At 36.2% G+C, this 15,975-nt stretch overlaps 1 protein-coding gene across 3 annotated transcripts in view; it reads right to left on the bottom strand.

The window, feature by feature from the left end:
* Positions 1-15,975, bottom strand: part of atrnl1a (attractin-like 1a) — a 217,906-nt gene that overhangs the window by 166,619 nt on the left and 35,312 nt on the right. For all 3 annotated transcript variants that reach the window (XM_079635196.1, XM_079635195.1, XM_079635197.1), the window contains 8 exons: positions 14,215-14,298; positions 13,418-13,531; positions 11,357-11,485; positions 11,027-11,235; positions 8,884-9,058; positions 7,800-7,887; positions 5,141-5,396; positions 391-574 (listed from right to left, as the gene is read on the bottom strand). In XM_079635196.1, coding sequence (XP_079491322.1) covers positions 391-574; positions 5,141-5,396; positions 7,800-7,887; positions 8,884-9,058; positions 11,027-11,235; positions 11,357-11,485; positions 13,418-13,531; positions 14,215-14,298 — 1,239 coding nt within the window. The remainder of the gene's footprint in view (positions 1-390; positions 575-5,140; positions 5,397-7,799; positions 7,888-8,883; positions 9,059-11,026; positions 11,236-11,356; positions 11,486-13,417; positions 13,532-14,214; positions 14,299-15,975) is intronic.

Here is a 15,975-nt window from a genome sequence, read left to right as displayed (position 1 = left end):
AGGGTTATTACAGAAATATGTGTAAAAACGCCCGTGAAAAGTCTGGCATGTTGGATTCGTTCCTCTTGGACTAAACCTCCTAAGAACTCACCCTGGCAACAGCAACCTGGCATCATTTATAGTGTCACTAACTACAGCTTATTTGTAACATATTTCATTCATGTCAGGAAGTCTTGGTCAGCACACTCACTGGCTTAGGGAAGATGTGAATCCTGCTCACATGTGTGCTAAGGGTCTGATTTGTTTGTGGATGAAAGTACCATTGTTGTTTTGTTTTGTTTTTTTGAGAGGGCAGAGGCTGAAATGGTTAGTCACAGTCACACAATGATACACAGGCAGGCACACACTCATAGTTAAAGAGTATACCATGTACATAGTGTGTATACTCACCAGGTGTGCGTGTGGACCTGATAGCGGTATAAATGATCCACTAGGCCATATTTGTTGGCAGGGAGGGCTTTGTATCCTCCATTGACGTATATGGAATGTGAGGAGCGGTCATAAACGCTGCTGTGACCATATCCTCCCTGCACCAGCGCTCCATTCGACTCTGCCACCGACCAGGAGTTAGTGCCTGACATAGAGTTAGACTTTACTCTCAGAAACTCATAAGTGCATGTCACATTATAATTCAGAAATCATTAGAATATGCTGAATTGACTCTTTTGAAACATTTATTATTATTAACAATGCTGAAAACCTTTGAGTTGCGTCATGTGAAAAACAGTAAAAAGTCAGGATTCCTTGATAAAGAGAAATTTCAAAAGAAAAGCATCTATTTGTAATTTAAATTTTTTATAATACTATAAATGTCTTTACTGTCACATTTGATCCATTTCATTTGTCCTTGCTGAATAAAAGAATTACTGACCCCAAACTTTTGAAAGGTTGCATTATACAAATGATATAATGCAGGGTAGCATGAGAAAGTAAAGAAAGTAAAAAAATTAAATAAAAAGAACTTATGAAAAAGGAACAGGAAAGAATCAGGCAGATTTATTTTTTTTTTTTTTTTTTTAATCATCTAGTTATTAACAAAATCAGTGTAAACCCTTTAAAAATGCCTTGGTTTTAAAGTGACGGTTCGGTTCAGCAGAGGGGAGAAAACTAAACATAAAAAACCTTTTTTCAAACAGTTGTTCAAATGGTGTCTTTAAATTAATTAAATTATAATTAAACGTTTCTTAAGGATAAAATGATCTCTGGTTATGCTGTAAACTATATAGGGAGCCTTTCCTTACTTGCACATTACTATAATATTTAAGGTTAACAACAGAGGCAGAGCCCATATTAGCCTAATTTCAGTTGTTTTTTATTTTGGATATAATAATCAACACTCAAATAACAAATTGTATGTAAACATGTATACTGCACATAATAAGGCCGTTTTTTGCATTAACTTCTAAATAGGGCTGGGCGATATGGACCAAAAGTAATTTCCCGATTTAGACTGAATATATATATACGATATATATCCCGATATTTTTTCCGCAAAGTGAGAGCAAATGTTCAGTCAAAATCAAAGCCAAATATGGACTTCACTGTATAAATTATACATTGATTCTTATTAAAGTTACTATTAAAGTTCTCAGTCAAGAGCAGTGTGTGACTTCCTCTGTGTTTTGTTGTTTTATTAACATTAAATGGATAGTTCTCCCCACATTTTTAATTGTCATCATTTACTCTCTCAAGTTGTTTTAAATCTGAATAAGTTTCTTTCTTCTGTTGAAGTTATTTTGAAGAATGTGGGTAACCAAACAGTTGATGTAAGTGACTTAGTATATTTCCTATGGAAGTCAATGGGGACCAGCAACTGTCTGGTTACCCACATTCTTCAAAATATCTTATTTTGTATTCAGCAGAAGAAATAAATTAATACAGGTTTGGAACAACATTAGAGTGAGTAAAGAATCACAAAATATTTATTTTTGGGTGAACTATATCCCTACAAGCGGCTGCATGTTTATTAAGATAAGTTACGCGACGCGTCTAAGTTACTATGTACGCATATGACAAGCAGATTTCTCTTAATTTTCTCGGCTTGCTTTCAGTTTAGACATAACCAACTGTCTTTATGTAAACCTTGAGTGCATTTGACAGTATTATCTCAAAAAGATTTGAAAGATAACTTAGTCCAGTATCCAGGCGCTGTTAGACAGGGTTTTAGTGCATGTGCACGTCGGGTGTTTGCGCTCAGATCATTCATGGACGCGGGAACTAGCGGTGCTGCTGCTGTGGCGCTGCAGCACCCCTTGTTGGCAAACTGTGGTAATAAAATGATAGCTTATACATATTTCTGGTTGTTGTTTCCGTTTATATACTGTCTATGGTTGTTTCTGTTCCACGACATTTTGTATGTCATGTTCGGGGTGTGGGATGAAGAGAGGGATCATTTTTGTAATTATTTATTAGTATTATACAATCAGTGTCTTGACTCGAATCACGCGATTACGATTCAGCCTACGCAGCACGCACGCACACACACACTCACGGCCCACACACACAAGTTGCACAACTACTAGTCATAGACTGTAAAAAAAATACGATATCAGCGCTACTAGTTAGTTAGCAAGCAATGTCTCAAAGGGGAATTTTGGCTTTTTTGCAATCCAACCAACCCCAAACACCCGACCCGAGGACTAGCGAGATTTCCTCATCCAGCATGCATAGTTACCAGAAAAGGGTAACGTTCACGTTACAACCACGACGTGCCCCAGTAAATCTGAAGTTTGAGTTTAACAATTTATTTTATTTGTCAGTGTATTTTAATAGAAATTAAATATTATATGGTAAAATACATTATCTATTTGCAACGCTGTAATAAAACAATCAACGCTTGTAAAAGCAACGCAGTTTAACCGAAAATTTAAGCTGACCCGCGCGACTGAAATCCATGTCCGCGCGCGTCTGTTTCCTAGCAGGTAGGCTATGAAAACATGACGAAACAAAAGTTTGTAAATAATAGAAATAATCTTATTTTTATTCATTATTTACTTATATTGTTATCAAATTTTTGGCCTTTAAATGCCCTAAAATGCACTACGTAGGTCCGAGAAATCCAAATTGTCTGCCCTTACAAAGATCTTATCTTACATAGAAGACAAAACCACTCAACAAGAGATACAAAGAAAAATTGTGATGGAGCCATGAAAGACCACGTGTCAGCAAAATCACTAGTCATGTGAGCATTGGTGGTTCAGTGGTAGAATTCTCGCCTGCCACGCGGGAGGCCCGGGTTCGATTCCCGGCCAATGCAGCAATGTTTTTGTTTTTTTTGCAATGCAACATCCGACATTTAACTTTAATAGAAAATTGGAAACAAATGTAAAACATTAATTAAATACACTAAAACGTTTTAAAAAATGGTTTTCATGGCTATCTAACATGCTGACATTTTATATCTGACTTCAAGACCGTGGTTAGTTGCTCTCTGGTAGAACATCTGTAATCAATTACACATGATGACTAAGTGTTACAGAGACAGAGAAGATACCATGGTTAAGCGTTCTCTGCCTTTCATTGATATCCTGGCTTCTTACATCACTGCATATCGTACACCCATCTCAAGTTTAAGGAAGCTTCTCTTCTAATATTGCATCACTCTAATTTAGCCAAATTCTTTGTCATCAAGTTCACAGATGCGCAGTATGGGTGCAAATGCGATTGCCATTATTTTCAACAGCTCTAATAAGCTCATGTATTCATTTAGAGAGTAAAAACTGAGAAAAAGCGAGTTGGGGAAAGCGAGAGCATAAGAAAGAAAGATTTAAGTGGAGTCTCAACAGAGCTCAGACACATTAATCATTGTTCAATCCCAGACAGTGCAGTTCAGGTACCACCACTTCTTAATGACCTAAAGCATGAGTGTGTGTTTGAGTGGGTGTGTGTTTGTGACAGAGAGTGGAGCGAGTTGACTAGAAAATACCACTGAAAGAAGAGAACCTTCACTTTAATGAGTCTGGCCGTGTCAACTCACCAAGTCATCAGTAAAGTGCTGTGCTAAAGACATGTTATATTACACTGCCATCTGCTGGAAGCCAGAGGAACTGTCTGCATTTGTCTAATTGGCATCCACACAACCACATCTGGGTTTAGTTCACTCAGATATTTAAATTATTTAATTAATTACTCACCCTCATGTCATTCCAAACCCGTAAGACTTTTGTTCATCTTCGGAACACAAATGAAGATCTTTTTGATGAAATTTGAGAGCTTTCTGTCCCTCCATTGACAGCTATACAACTGAGGCACTTCAGAAAGTTCATAAAGAGATTTTAACACTAATCCATATTTAGTCTAAAAAAAGTCTGTAGAGACTCAATTGCTTTATATGATGAACAGATTGAATTGAATCTTTTATTCACATATAAACATTCATCAACACACACACATCAGTGGTAGTAAACGGAAGCTCAAACGTGATCGATTAACATGCGAGAACCAAACCAATGAGGTTCATTCTCGAGTGTTATGCTGCACGTGTGAGCTTCCGCAAGAGGTTTGTTCTCGCGCATCAAGCAGGTTCGGTTGAGCTTCTGTTTATTTTCGCCGATCAATGTTTATATGTGAATAAAAGCCTAAATTCAATCGGTTCATCATATAAAGCGATCATGTCTCTTCAGAAAATTTTGGACTAAACCGCTCAACTCATACGGACTAGGATCTCTTTGTGAACTTTATAAAACTTCAAAGTGTCAGTTGTATAGCTGTCAATGGAGAGACAACTCTCAGATTCAATCAAAAAGATCTTCATTTATGTTCCGAAGATGAACAAAAGTCATACTGGTTTGGAACGACATGAGGGTGAGTAATTAATGACAGAATTTTCATTTTTGGGTGAACTGCCCCTTTAAGACTGTCATTAAACTACACACTCATGGTGCATTCAAGTTCCCCTGGGAAGTTCATATAATGTTGTAATTGCAGCCTCAGGTGTGTTCAAATCACTTTGGTCGAAGCAAGATGGCAATGGAACTTCTACATGAAAATTCAACAAGATTTTTTAACTCTACATCTACAAATTGACAAATAAAAAATGCGCATCAGGTGTGTTTTTGTTTTATGTTTTCATTCACCTTGGAAACTCTGGGCTTAAAGAAAATCCATATTTTCTAAATAACAGTTACATATTGGCACTTACGAATGTTGTACTCCTGGACGTGGCTGAGGTAGCTATAAATTGGTGAATAGCCAAAGAGCACCACCATGATGGGCTCTCCATTTCTGTTGTCCACTATGTGAGCAGTATGTCCTTCCACGGCAAAGTGTTGGGACTGCAGCACAGGACTGAGCGTCCTGAGGGACCAGGAACGGCTACGTGTATCAAACAGCCACAGTTCATCTGTTATGTTCCCGGAGCCTGCCTCCAGCTTCCCACCAAACATGTAGATATCATCCTGCAAACAGCAGAGAAGAGAAATGAAGACATTATGAGATCCTGTGCAAGCATTTGAGGCATTACATCACCTCAGGCTGAGCAAAAGTTGGACACCAATTTCCCAGCATCACAGGAGCACATATTCTCTTGTGTAAACAGCCAATCAATACACTGCATCTAAAACAGGACTCCATGGAGAACAGACTCAAGCCTAGTGACACTGCTGCATCTCTTTAACAAAAACATGACTCAGAGTATACAACCACTGAAAACTACTCTTTCCTATTGTGATTATGAAAACAGACTAATCTCCTAACTCTTAATTATAAACTTGATTTGGTCAGTAAGACAGTGTACACAAATATGTTAAGCAGCACAACCGTTTTCAATATAATAATGAAAAATGTTTAGAATATGTAGAATGATTTCTGAAGGATCATGTGACACTGGAGACTGGAGTAATGATGCTGAAAATTCAGCTTTGCCATCACAGCAATAAAATACATTTTAAAATACATTTAAATACATTTAAAAACATGTAAAACATATAATAGAAAACAGTTATTTTAATTTGTAATATAATCAATTGTAATATTACACAATATTACAGTACTTTTGATAAAATAAATGCAAACTGGGCTTAAAATCTTATCCTAATGTGTGTGTCATATGTTTCATATTCGGTTGATATTCAGATAAAAGTGCAGAAAGCCACTTTATGATTCATTAAACAGTAAGCGAAAGGCCATCTCATTATGCTGACTGAACTCTCACATTCATGTGCGCGCACACACGCGTTCATTTCTAATCCTTTGTAAATGCACATTGACTGGCCTGCCACTGCATTCCTATCATCAAAGTGCATTCAGCAGTTTATGACAAATAAAGACATCTGCCAGACAACAGCTTAGTGAAATACAGTCATGTGTGTTTTGGACAGGACAATGATTTTAATTTGTCCATTTGCCTGGGACTTTTCTCCACAATGAAGGCAGTTAATATAAAACATAATGTGCACTGTGAATGAGAGAGAAAGTGTATATGCGTGATAAAAAGTGTGAGCTATTGGTGTCCATTAAACTGCTGCACAGCCAGGTACAGTAAATTCACTGCTATGCTGGTTAATAATATTACAGTGAAACCAGTTTACACTGAGGGCTGAGAGAAAGCTCCTGCTTATTTTAGTCATACTCAATGAGTGCATCTTCAAAACCATTAACAGAATAAACATTCTTATGAATCTGCAGACATTATCACAGGCTCTGATGGAAAGAAAAAACACCCTGCAGTGGGGTGTAAATATAAAAATTATATTGTTCCTTCATTCTAAAAGTCATACTTGTTTTGTGTGGACTGACAAAAGAAAAAGGACTGTTGCATTGGCCGGGAATCGAACCCGGGCCTCCCGCGTGGCAGGCGAGAATTCTACCACTGAACCACCAATGCTCACATGACATTATGGGATGTGCTCAGTGCTCATGTGGGACTAATGCACTTTAACCAATGCAATGAAAGCAAGTCGGTCAGTACTGAGAGTTGAGAAACTGTAGAATTTTAAATAAGAGGGAAAAGAGGGCTGGGAAAACAAATGGAAGGGTAATAAAATAAATGTGTAGCATAACAGAGTGTGGCGTGTTTGTGCAGTCCCACATGACCACGGGACCTCCCAAATCACTGTCATGTGAGCATTGGTGGTTCAGTGGTAGAATTCTCGCCTGCCACGCGGGAGGCCCGGGTTCGATTCCCGGCCAATGCAACAGTCCTTTTCTTTCGTCGGTCCTGACATAAGAAAACATAAAACTATCATAACATAAAAAATGAATACTTGGCTTAATTTACAACTGTTGTCATTTTTATGACAGCCTGCTTCCTTAACAATCTGAATGAAGGAAGTAAAGGAGCACAATTGAACACAGTTAATGCATATGACAACAAAAACAAAACAATTGAACACAGTTAAAGCATTTGGCAAAATACCCATGGTTAACACACATAAAAGTACTGTTTATCATTAAACAATGGAAAATGTAATGCTAGGTTAAGATAGATGGCTCTATCACTCTTATTAATTGCTCAACTTCGATTTGAAATCACCCTGAATATTGATGTTTAACACCCTCCTTTAGATAGCACTAGATTTTAAATGTAATGATTAGCCTACCACAATACTTGATTTTTATTAGAATCTCTTTCTGAATAATAAACACTAGTGGGCACTGTTGCTACAAAAATATTAAAATATCCCAAAAAGTGCAACAAGTAGCTAAACACTATTTGAGCTTGTAACATTATGGACAACAATGACAGAGGTTACATCTTTTCAATTGTAAATCAATGGTTCTGCATATCAATGGCAAGCAGTCAAATGAGGCACTCACTGAGGCATTGTTATACAAAGTATAGAGACTAGCATTGTGTTTACCTTGTGAAGAGCCAGAGAGTGTCCATAGCGCTGCAGAGGGCCACCGTTGATAGGCACCACATCCCATGTGCTGCTCTCAAGGTTATAGCTGAAAAACAAACAGAGAACTGTAAGGAAAGGAAGAAAGAGAAAGTGTGGTGCACTTTCTAGTAGGGCTGTAACGATTAATCGCGATTAATCAAAATTCAAAATAAAAGTTTGTGTTTACATAATATATGTGTGTGTATTGTGTATAATTATTTTGTATATATAAATACATACACATGCATGTATATATTTGAGAAATATTTGCATTTATATACTGCATATATATTTTTATATGATTTATATTATATATAAATAGAACTATTTTATATATAAATAACACATTTTTATTAAATATATACATGCATGTGTGTGTATTTATATATACAAAATAATTATACACAATACACACACATTTATTATGTAAACACAAACTTTTATTTTGAATTTTGATTAATCGCGATTAATCGTTACAGCCCTACTTTCTAGTATTTCTAGCATTGCTAGCTAATAATAAGTGGGGGAAATTATGTATACACTACTGATTTTGAAAAATTTAGTTTCTTATTGTCACCAAGGTATATGGTAAAAACAGTAAAATTGTGAAATATTATTAGTATTACAATTAAAAACAATTACGGTAACACTTTTTAAAAAATGGAATGCATTCCTGAATCCTGTGATGGCAAAGCTGAATTTTCAGCATCATTTCTCCAGTCTTCAGTGTTACATGATCCTTCAGAAATCATTCTAATATGTTGATTTGGTGCTCAAGAAACATGTCTTATTATTATCAAAATCCTTTGTGCTGCTTAAAAGTTTTGTAGAAACTGAGACACGCGGGATACGCTGAAGACGGATTCAAAAAGGAGAGAACACAGACGCTCCGGCAGAGCAATTACTGTAACAGATCATTTTATAAGTTTGCCTGTTATAAAGCAAATAAACAACAAATAAATTTGCTTAAAATCATGATTGATTTATCACTAAAAGGAAACAGTGTGGACTTCATCAAAAGTCGAAATATTGGCTGATGATGTCACCAGATAGCAAAACTTACTTTATAACCATCTGAAAGGAGCTGTAGTTAAAGGTGAACCCTCCAATCACCCACATCAGCTTCTCGTGAACCACTGCTTTATGAGAAGCCCGGCCTAGTGACTGTCCATCAGGCTTCACGTTAGGCAGAAACCAGTGCGGTTCAGTCGAAGGAAATTTTAAAGAGCAATCTGGACCTGATATGGGAAAGAAGTGTCAGATAAGAAACAAGACGAGCAAATTAAACTACACAGAGGTGTGTGTTCACAGGACCTGTGTGAGTCATAAACTACAAACACTGAGGGCTACTTATACCAGAAATGTCAACAACTTGAGATGCACTTTCTATAACATGGTTAAGATGTCAAATATCTCAACCAAACATGCTCTATCTTGCTTTGAATTTCAAATGCTATAAATCATAACCCCAAAAAACTAATTTAGATTGCTTGTGGGGGAAAAAAAGCAGAATAATACTTATAAAAGTGGAAATAAACATTGAGATCAAAATTTGCAATTACAAAGCTATAAATTAGCATGAATAAACTTAGCAACCGGACTGTTGAAGGACAGGTCCAAAAATGGTCCAACACTGCCACCTAGTGGTTAGTAAAAACATCCCTCTAAAGAATGAGGTTGCAAGTTCACGCCAAGCAGTCTTTTCCAAACTCTTTTCCAGTTATCTCCAATAAAGAAATAAAATAAAAATTACATCATCTTGGCATCTCAATAACATACAAAAAGTCAGTTCCTTTAAAACTCCAGTCTATTATTTAATCTGCGAATGTTTTGCATACCCAAGCCATACTCGCTAATTAATATTTACACTATAATTACTATCAATTCTATTGTTTGGGGTGTACCATAAAGCTATACGAGGATGTTTTATTTAAACTTATTTTTAAAGAATACTATTTTTTTAATACAGCTGCAATGGTGTTTCTTATTTGACATCTCTGATTTAGATCTGATACGATGCAGTGTTGCCAGAGTAGGTCTACGATTTCCAGCCCAAAATCTCACCAAAAAGAAAAAAACGCCCACAACATTAACTGCCAAAATAATGTAATAGAATTTTATTGCCATGTCAATCAAAATTGATACGCACAGTTTTTATCTCCTAACAAAATAATGACAAAATAAATAAATCTCCCAGTAAAGCAGATTAAAACATGGCAAATAAATGAAAGAGAATTAGCAAATATGACAAATGTCCAGGTGGAAACTATGTCAGTATTCAGTTTCGATTTTGATTAAATCATTCAATGCTAGTACTCTGATTTCAGAGTTATATTTACAATGAGCCTTCGAGTCATATCCCAACACAGGTGTAAATGCACATTTTGAGAATCGAGTCACTTTCCCACTCTTTACCATGTAACTTATATTTAGGCCACCTTTGCATTGCGCTCGCTTGAATATACAGCTACACGTTCAAAATCTGGTATATTGCACATTCTTTTGACATGACCCAGCATACCTGGTTAAAGAAGTCAAGAATATAGGGGAAAAGAAAATATATAATACATTGGGATATATAGGGGGAAAAAGAGATTTCAATTGCATTCAGCTACTTTACATAAAGTTTTGCTTTTTAAAGGAACCGACATCTTTTTGGAGGAATGTTATTGAGATTCTAAGATGATATGCTGTTGTCATATACTGTATGCATGGCTTGTATTAACATTGTATATCTATTTTCTTATTACTTTAGTTTCACCTCATGTTGAACGTGCATCATAAAATTAACCAAATTATCATTGATAACCAGCAGGTGGCACTATTGACATGAGAAATGAGACTTGTGATTTTTTTGGTATGTTTAGGTGGTTATTCCTTGTATATGCGGTCATGTTCTGAAACTCTGTAATCAACATATTGAGGAAAAATACACGAATGTACACTACTGTTCAAAAGTTTGGGACCAGTCATATTTTGAATGTTTTTTTTTAAAAGTTGTCCAGACCAAGGCTACGTTTACTTTACTCTAAAATAACTGTTTTCAATTAATTTATTTCAAAACCAAAAATCTTACTGACCCAAAAAAAAGTAAAAGTAATGGAAATTGTACAGTATCAAAAATCAGTGCAACATTTTGCAGACAATGTGGAGATATTCTATACAGTAGTATCATATAGACATCTGAACAATTATTGGCACCTCACCTTGCCAGCTGTCATTGCAGACGCAGAGCTTTTCTCCGGTGAGGTCGCAGTATCCACGGTCAGGACTGCCACAGTCATCCCAACAGTAGGGGATATCACACGCCACACCTTTCCAGTATCGCTCACACTCGCAGTAAACACTGCTAGAGATGGAGTTGCCCGTAGTACACCTTCCATGACCTGAACAGTTATTAGGACAGGAGTTTATCCTGAAAAACACAGCAGGGAGAGAGGGTGATCAGTACAATAAAAAAAGATATATGTATATATATATATATATATATATATATAATTTTTATGAAAGCATTGTCACTGTATACCAATACTCACGAATAAAAGATGTTGAATCCTGTAAGATTGTAGGCAGCATCACTGAAAAAGTGCAACAATGCGTACCCAGATGTTGTCACCACCTCTGGAATGGTTTCATTTCCTTTTGTTTCTGGGACAACCAGGCCACTGGACATGCAAGAGTATGACACACAAATCAGAGAAAATACTTCCTTCCTTTGTGTTCACATGTTCCACTCAGCATGAGGACAGCGGTTGCAAAGCAAACAGCATCTAAATAAATCTCCACGCTCATGATGGTCCAATATTCTTCAAATAAGGAAGTCGTCAAGAAGATAACCTCACATTAAATGCTTCAGCACAACAAGTGGAAAATCAGCTGGGACTCTCAGACACACCACAGGACACAGAGATGGACCAGATACCGCACACCAACACACACACACACACTTAAGTACACAGCAGGTATCTGAACACAAGGTCCATCCCATTTAGAAAGGAATAAGAGATCAGCAAACAGACTACTTTACATTTAATGTGACTTGACTAATGTTACATGCACCTCTATATTTAGGCTGGCAAATTATCCTTATGAGAATGTGACTTTTTTTTCTCCTTGCATACCGGTATTCATGTATATTAATAGCAAAGATGATTGTTACTTGCAGCATTACATGTGAGCTAGTTTCTGTCGCTCCTAGAGAGTAACAGTGCAGACTTTTTCAGCAATTTTGTTTCCGGAAGGATCCCCATACATTATTTTCAATGGGGATTTTTTTTATTTATTATTCTTTATAAGAGTTATAAGCCATGAACCAAACCAAACAGTCATGAGGTGAATCACAACATTACAAACTTTGACTTGAAGCAAAAAAGTATTTGAAAAAATGAAATAAAAAAATGCAAGACTGTACTTGACGACTTTAATGAGGGAAAGAACTACAATCAAGCAAAGATGGAGAAATATAAAACTATTGATTAAATATTTTAAATAAATATACAGAAACACTATATTTTACATTTATTGCAAAATATGCATACTGTATTTCCAAATATTTCTTCATGGGAGTGGGTGGCCATTAAACAGTTCTTTTGGAGCAATTTGCATGTTCCATTTCTCTGATTTTGAGAGATTTCTTTGCAGAAACATGGGTAATGTAGTTTTTAACCAAGAATTCCATGATTAAATAGGTTTATTAAAAATCCTTAATTATAAAATTATTAAAAGCACATATTTACAACCTCAAAGTTCATGATTGGACCAATTTAGCATAATTTTTTCACAAACAATTTGTTTAGGCTAACATTATTTACTGTAGTCACAGATGAGGTTTACCTGCAAACCATTCACCAACTAAGGTCCATATTCCGATTAGGCCTTAATTCTGAAAAATATTTTTACATGCTCCATAGAGAAAAACGTTTTACACATGGGATCAGGATATTTTGAGTAAATAATTGGAAGAAAAAAACTAAGATATGCAAATGTTTCCCCAATTTGATTTCATGCCATTTATTACTCTGTATCCTAGCAATTTAAATTAAAACATTAATCATCATTCATTTCCTTAATGATAGCATACGAATGGCATGATGAATCGGAAAATATAGGCCAGTAACCTTTTTAATTGTCAGACTGACAGTGCTTTCATCTGTGCTTTTTTATTTTTTATTTTAATACTTGTAAAATAAAAAGAAGTTAAGCACCATTTCATAGAAGAGAAACAAGAATAGCTTTAAATTGAAATTCCATGGGTCACCAGAGGTTAACACCCTCGCTAAACTTTCAATTGAAAAATGTATGTAACGCCAAGGAAAGAGAAGTCACATGTTCACACAAATGAAAGATCAGCATACATTTTTCAAGCACACTTCATGGGTGACTTAGTCTGATTTGGTTTAAGTTCACTGTTCATTTCACTGAATTGGACATAAGATTGGTTTTGTTATACTTTTATGTAGAATATTTTTAATCATGTATAATATTCTTTTGTTCATGAAATAATAAGCTCAGTCTTAGGTCAATGCAATGCTTTTTTTCAGAAGTTTGTGTCCGCTCTGTCAGGGTGTGTGAATTACAATGCTTCCAGTCCCACTCACCTAAAAACAGCTATCAAAGGTGCGTAAATAGAGTCTCCATCAAACACATACAAGTGATCCCAACTGCACTCTGTGGCAAAATGCTTGAACCTCAACCTCAGCACAGCATTTGGGCTAAAATAAAAACAGAAAATATATTAATTTAACACTTCATAATAAGAGTAAAGACAATGGTATTTCAATCATGAACGCTCTTGGAATACTTTTAGCATGTTATTGAATATAGAAATGTTAATATATTTGGTCTTTGAGGACTAGATCTGTTGCTGCCGCTGCTGTAGAGTAAGTATGAACTTGCTGCTAAAAGATACACAGACACGCTGCTGTGAGCATGTAAGATATGCTACTGCATAAATAGACATTCATAAATCCCGTAACAGATCTAGGCAGGTGGAGCTGGACGGTTTCAGAGGAACTCCAATAGCGCTGCAGGACTAGCTTACAGCAAACAATGAACAAGAATATTTAAATGTTGAGCAAGCAATCTCATTGGCTTCAGGATCAGCAGAGGCCAAACAGCTTGTGGCATGTGGTAATGATGTGATTGCCTACAGATCGCATGTAAAATAACCAATCAGCCTGTGCCCTGTAGACAGGCACAATATATTTAAACCCAATGTCCACTAATGGGACATGAGTAACAAATTAGCTCAAAACATTTTTTTTTATTAATTCTAATTTTAATTTATATGTTGCTTTGAACAAAAGTATCTGGTAAACAATAAACATAGATGTAAATGCAAGAACATTTGCAACAAAAAGAAAAAAACAGATTAGCTTGACATAGTGGTACTCACTATCCTTCAATGAGCCAAGTGCATTTAGTCTTGTACTTGTAGTTAACTGGTCCATCTGTGAGTGATCCTGATGACTCCGTCAACCTGACAGAAAAATACAAAGATAAAAAAAATATCTCAAAATGGCCTTGATGAAAGCAAAGCGAGAGATTTGTACATTTGTTACTGTCTTTGCAACAAATTCATATTGTAGGGAATAATGCATATGATATTTCTGTTTGCTCTCTTAATAGGTTGAATAACAGATTAAATGGGTACAGCAGCTTAAACACCACTGCAATTTATAGGTTCAGAAAGAGGATTTAAGACAACAAACCACATCACACACACCAAAATGTATATGCATATTAAAAATAAATCAAACAATATGCAAAATAAAATAAAAATCAGACCTTTATACAAATATTTTAAAAAGTCAAGTCAATAAATGTTTAAAGAACTCCCTTTTCCAAAAGGAAAGTCTTCATGCTTTTAGGTCCATGGAAAAAGGAAGGAAATTACCGTATTTTCCAGACTATAAGTCACACTTTTTTTCATAGTTTTGCTGGTCCTGCGACTTGTAGTCAGGTCCGGAAAATACGGTAATAATCAACTATTGTATAAACTCCACATCATGCATGTATGAATTGAAGGGTTGGTCAAAATCCCTTGTCTCTTCAGTCAGTTATATATATAATTAATTCTATATCCTTTTGAATGCTTACATTACTTTTATAATAATCAATAATCAAGTATATGCATTATCACATAATCATTTCTATATTCTTTTGTGCTTGTGAAATTATATATTTTCTCTAGAGAGCAATGCCATTTCTCTGCCTTTCTTCCTGAGGAGCCATGTTTTGGCTAACTGATAATACGAAGCTCAAGCACTCTTCGGCCTTGGCGATGTTATTTGGTGGTGTTATGTGTGTGTGTGTTTGACTTTCTACGTAGGCATTTGGGACCCAACGCTCATCCTCATCGACGCTCTCCTCTAACCTGCGAGGTCAACGCTGACCTAAATCTAAGGATTGGCGACAGCTATCCTAACTAATGGCGATAGGCACCTTTTATCTGCTCACATGTGTGAAATTGTTTATGGTTCTATATTCTCTTAGCCAATCAGATGTATGATGATGCTATGCTTGCCCTTGCAAAATGGTATAATTGGTGTATGATTTTGTGTAAGGTAGAGTTGGCTTGCGACCTCCTCGTGAGACTTTGACGCTCGCTCTACCAATGAAACTGCAAACTATTCTTCAGTAAATTTTTATCTTTTTGATTGAACCTCACGACTCCTGGTCATCTTTTCTACATATCTGGTCTCGGGTCTTATAACTGTTACCCCCCTAACAGTTTGGTGGAGGATTCGCGGGAAACCATTCTGTGGTGACATCTCTGGCAAATCAGCAAACAAGGTAGAAAGATTTTATTAAGTATTAGGGCTGTCTGATTGGAAGAGATTTTGAAGGGGAACGGGAGAGCTTCACTCCGACGAGGCGAGTGAAGATTATTTATACTACGAGAGTATAAAGGGTTGCTGTTTTGTTTAAAACAGCAAAAGTGAAACGCACTCTGTGGGGGCCCAGTGGGGCAATACGGGTGTGGTACACCACCCCAGCAGAGGGCGTCCCTGGATTAGGTCCAGTGGCACCGCAAAACCTGATCAATCTCTTCCATCTCAGATAGGGGATCCCCGAAGTTAGTGATTCAGGCAGATAGGGAACAAGATGTTAGTTAAATCAATAAAATAAAATTAAAATAGTAAAATATAGGGTT

This window comes from Phoxinus phoxinus (genome assembly GCF_949152265.1).
Source record: "Phoxinus phoxinus genome assembly, chromosome: 14".
Classification (NCBI taxonomy): Eukaryota; Metazoa; Chordata; class Actinopteri; order Cypriniformes; family Leuciscidae; genus Phoxinus; species Phoxinus phoxinus.
Note: the sequence above shows the minus strand (reverse complement) of the source record. Positions and strands in the feature narration are given on the sequence as shown.